The 5,000-nt window shown below is 36.0% G+C and overlaps 1 protein-coding gene across 1 annotated transcript in view; it reads left to right on the forward strand.

Moving 5' to 3' along the window:
• The window catches only part of LOC119576408 (protein suppressor of forked-like), a 42,997-nt gene that overhangs the window by 15,896 nt on the left and 22,101 nt on the right, over positions 1-5,000 (forward strand). The window contains exons 2-3 of the mRNA XM_037924101.1: positions 2,988-3,179; positions 3,559-3,591. Coding sequence (XP_037780029.1) covers positions 2,988-3,179; positions 3,559-3,591 — 225 coding nt within the window. The remainder of the gene's footprint in view (positions 1-2,987; positions 3,180-3,558; positions 3,592-5,000) is intronic.

Below are 5,000 nucleotides of genomic sequence, written 5' to 3' on the forward strand. Positions count from 1 at the left end.
AGATAGCTATATTCTTCAATACACTCAAACAAATAATTTATCTAGTGAAACAGATAGCTATATTCTTCAATACACTCAAACTTTTGAGCACAAGACTAAAACATTATCTCCCAGGTTTTTTTTTTTTAGTAACCTTTCATGTTTACCGCTGAGTAAGTGCAGATTGTCTTAACATTTTTTAGCCTCTGACAGAAGAAGAAGAAGAGAGAGAGAGAAAAAAAGAAATAGCTGGAAGACAAAGACTGAAAAAGTGTTTGTGTAACATGTCATCACTCAGGATTTTCCTTTTATTGTTTTTTGCTTTTTAGAGTAACTGTAAGGGATAATCATGGAATGTTAGACAAAAAATGCCAGATCTTGATAATGGAAGCAAGCATGTGATAATCCTCAAAAATTGAAGTTAAACCGAAGGGTGTAATAGAACAAGATTGATATTTAATACTGATAGCAATGGGTCATACAGAAGTTCCTGTTTAAAAGATGCGACTTTTTCAACCTTTTATTACTACTATATTGTTGATATACAACAAACAGGAAATAATTTTCAAACATACAAGAATGTGCCTTTGGTATGTACATCTCCAAAATCAGTCTTGAAAGAAGTCTGTATTATGGTAGTGCTGCTTGCATTTGTTGGGACAGTATTGTATTTTGTTTGAATAGTAACTTTGTTGTAGTAGTACTGTTACATGTTGTAGGTTATTTTCATTGTTACTGTGTACAATTGTAATAGGGGATATTTATTCAGAGGCTATGATTATGGCAAGAAGTAATTTTTGGTATACAAAGGAGCTTTTGCCCATAATGCTAATATTGTAGAAGGGTTAACCTCTTGCCAACAGGTTGCATGTACACACTTGCTATGACCTGACTGGACTATCCAAGTTGCACATGTACACATCAAGCCAGTTCTTAAGTTGTGTGGTAAACAGTTGTTCACTTGTTTTACTGCAGTGGTTTAGGATTTAGAGACCCCCAAAAGTGTAGGCTTGTAGTAGCTTCGTTCACAGGAAAATCATATATGCTGCAGCCAAAATCATAGAGAGTGGGGAAACTTTTTCTTGTGCTTGTAATTTTTCCCTTGAATGGCTGACTGCGCACTAAACCTGGTGTGTGGTTTAATGAGGCATGCAAATTGCCTGTTGTGATCAGTTTCAATGTTGCATAATCCATTTCTAGAAGATCCTGTTATATTGCTGTAATTTGATTTAGTATCAGAATGTGAAAACTAGTCTGTAGATCTATATAGTACTAGAGAAGGTCTGAACCCAAATTTGTGTTTTATGTATAGAGAGAGATTCTAAGACTTTTTAGACATCAGAGGACTAATTTGAAATGCCAGTGCACTAGTCATTTAGATATGTATCAACAGTAGCATTATTATGTAAAAATTTAAATAGACATTTGACATAGTCTTCAGGTATATTGACGTGCAGCATTTTCTGTAAGAATTTCAGTCCTGTAAGAAAATTCTTGTGTATGTACCCCCATCTTATAGATAACTGCCTTTAAATTATTTGTTCTTGGACAGTTCTCAGGTTAGAGGAGGAAAATATATTCAAGTTCATATAAATTTATAATGTTAAATATTGTTTTAGGAATTGTATGAATGATTAGAGTTCTCCGTTTGTAAGGTTAGATATGATATCGGAAATATTAAACTAGAATTCATTTTTAGTTGATAATCTGAAGGAGCAAATCAAACTCACGTATACTAAATATAAAATGGAAAATTACATGATAGGACTTAATACCTTATGAGAATTTAAATCAAGATTTTGTAAAAATACATTGTCGTTTAAAGTTTGTCTCTTTCCAGTTCAAACTCAGGTCGGTGGAAATTAAATTCACTTTGAATTTTTCAGGGATACTTAGAATCCTTCTTTATATTTAAAAAGTTTTACATTTACATCATTTTTACATAGAGAAATTTTTCACCCTCTAGTTTATGATACTGTAGTTACAATAATTTGGTCAAGATGATGTGCAGGCATCCTGATATATGAATTATTGATTTAAGTGTACAACTAAATAGCATAGACCCTAATACTGTGTTTTAGCAATTTTGAATGGTGTGCTGATCATTAAGGTTAAAGGCCAAGTGACTCATATTTTGCGCATGTTTCTAGCATTGTCACACTTCAAATCCATGCTCTGTCACTGTGCTTTCATGATTTATCCTTCCGTTGTCTCGTCCTTTTTGTTTTGTTAAATTTTTTTATTATAGTTTATTTTTTATTTATTTATTTATTATTATTATTTTTTTTTTTTTAATTATATATATATATATATATATATTTTTTTTTTTTTTTTTTTTTTTTTTTTTTTCCATCCTGTACAATCTGATACTAATATTGATGTCACAAGGGAGACACTGGGTTGTCATCTAAGGAAGGTGATCAGATAGTGTTATATAACTGAATGTATTAGTAATGGCGCAAATGCAAAGAAATGTATCACAGGGCAAGAATCCGCTTTCGTGTTGACAGGACCAGTAGGTCTTTTTCAAGGGTGACAAGGTTTCAAAGGAATTTTTCTCTCTTTCGTTTTTCATATTTGTTAGAGTAAACCACCATGCAATTGAATTTGATGAATGACCCTATATGTAGATGTCCATTGGGCTGATTTTCTTTTTCTCTTTCTTTCTTTCTCTTTCTTTCTTTCTTTCTTTTTCTTTCTTTCTTTTTTTATGATCAAGATTGTTTTGTAGATCTCTAGTAGGTTTTGCAGACATGTGGTAGTGGCCTTACAAATACTTTCCTTTACAGATACTGCAAAGATGAGCTGCTTATTATAGTGTGTTCCTTGTATCCAATTAGTATATTTTGCCTCTGATAGTCTGAAATGTGTGACGATTTCTGTGTAGCTTGAATTTGCAAGTGTTATTTTTTCTAAGTTATAATTAGTTGCATTCATTCCAAACTGTGAGTTGATTTCGGCAAGATTCCTTATCGATGAATTATACATAAATGACCATATCCTTGCAGGAATTCGGGACGGAGAAGCTGCGGAGGGCATGGGCCACTACGGAATCCAACCCCCATGACATGGAGGCATGGAGCTTGATCATTCGTGATGCCCAGAATCGCGCCGTGGACAGTGCTAGACCCATCTTTGAACGCTTAGTGACGACTTTCCCCACCACGGGCAAGTTCTGGAAGATGTACATAGAGCAAGAGGTATGACTGATTTTTAGGTTTTGTAGTTTGTGATATTGTTGGTTTTATGTCATTGGGATTTTTTTTTTTTTTTTCTTATTATTCCTCCCACCCCCTTCTCCTTCTTTCTGTTCCTCTCATGTCATCTCTTCTCCCTCTTTCTGTTCCTCTCATGTCATCTCTTCTCCCTCTTTCTGTTCCTCTCATGTCATCTCTTCTCCCTCTTTCTGTTCCTCTCATGTCATCTCTTCTCCCTCTTTCTGTTCCTCTCATGTCTTGTTTCTCTTTCAGTGCAGGACTTCCTCTCTTTCTCCCCCCCCCCCCCTCCTCTCTCATTTCTTTATATCTCCCCAGTGTGAGTGCATTAAGATAAGTAATTCATGTCTCTTTCTTTTTTCAGATGAGGTCTTATAATTTTGAAAAAGTGGAAAAGGTATGTTTAACACACTGTTTCAAATGCTATCTCTTCACAATAAAAGCTTGTATATTGACTTGTGTAGTTTATTTTTCAAGCAGTTTTGAGAGCTCGTTATGTTTCTGGTCAACTCCCAAGCATTTCAGAAGGTGCAAGTGGTATCAGTTGCTGTAATCTAAAGGGCTTTTTGAGAGTGCATTGTGTGCGACTATCGGTGATTGAATGATTCCAAGTCCTTGTCGGTTCGAACTGAGTGATGCCAAAATGCTGTATATACAGGAAAGGAATCACTGACCATCCATTTGGAGATTAAATATATGTTGACCCCTTGGATACAGTAATATCCACTGTTAGCAACATGGTGGTCAGCTGGAGTTTCCCTTGGACCAAAACTGGTTGTGCAATAGACACTGGAGTGGCCATGGGCGGCCTCCTGCTTTAAGCTGGAGTACAGGCTTTGAGGGACTATTGATCCAGGACAATTTTGTGGCTTTCTTCTGATTTCACTGTGAATCTTGAGGTCCTGTTGCTTTGTGTCCTCCTAATCAAGGGTTAATGCTTGGACACTTGTTCATTTAGATTAGGGGTATTGGACTGTCTGATGCTCATTGCCCACATATTTTGCAACACACTCGCATCCACTTGATCAACAGAAATTGCATAGGTTTAAAGTTTCTCATTTTTGGATATAATGGATGATTGTTTATCAGTTTATTATTATTATTACTTGATAATGCTATGTATGCATCCACTTAATAATTGCTCCCCATGATCTGGATGAGGTGACCATCGTGTCATGAAGAAAATTGGCTCTAGGAGTGGGTGACGTGTACATATCGTCATGGGACAGACTTGGCATCATGGCCAGGGTGACAGGAATGACTCCTCAGAAGTGTGCAAAACTTTTAGATTGTGATTAGACTCACTTGGCATTATTTCCATTGTTAAATGTGTATGGACTGTACTGTCTGTGAGCCATGACTGGAAGAGCACTGGTTCCAGGGAGGACACTATTTCCATGCTCAAGAGCCTATAACTGGCTGCCATGACCAGTGGTGCAGGTTATGTTAGAAGAAATTCAATATTAAAAAAAAGTAATAAATAAATAAATGACAAATAGTGATGTTACTTTGTATTGTTATTATTGCACTGAGTTAGACTACCTAGACAGATGAAATAGAGAAAATAACATTGCAGAAGGGAGGCTTGACCTTGTTACCACACAGGTGTGCAGCCTACAAGTCGCACACCCTTTAGAGTGGCTGCTCAAGTTAGCCTAATGCCAGTATTTTCAGCCATGGGATTGAGTGAAGCATCTGGATCAAGTGGGTTAAGGGTACTCTAATATTTACTTTTCTGCCAGTTAGCCATCATCAAAGCAAATTGCCCAGTAGGGTTGCCATATTGAAGGCCCCTGATCTACATGT

This window comes from Penaeus monodon, chromosome 8 (genome assembly GCF_015228065.2).
Source record: "Penaeus monodon isolate SGIC_2016 chromosome 8, NSTDA_Pmon_1, whole genome shotgun sequence".
Lineage (NCBI taxonomy): Eukaryota > Metazoa > Arthropoda > Malacostraca > Decapoda > Penaeidae > Penaeus > Penaeus monodon.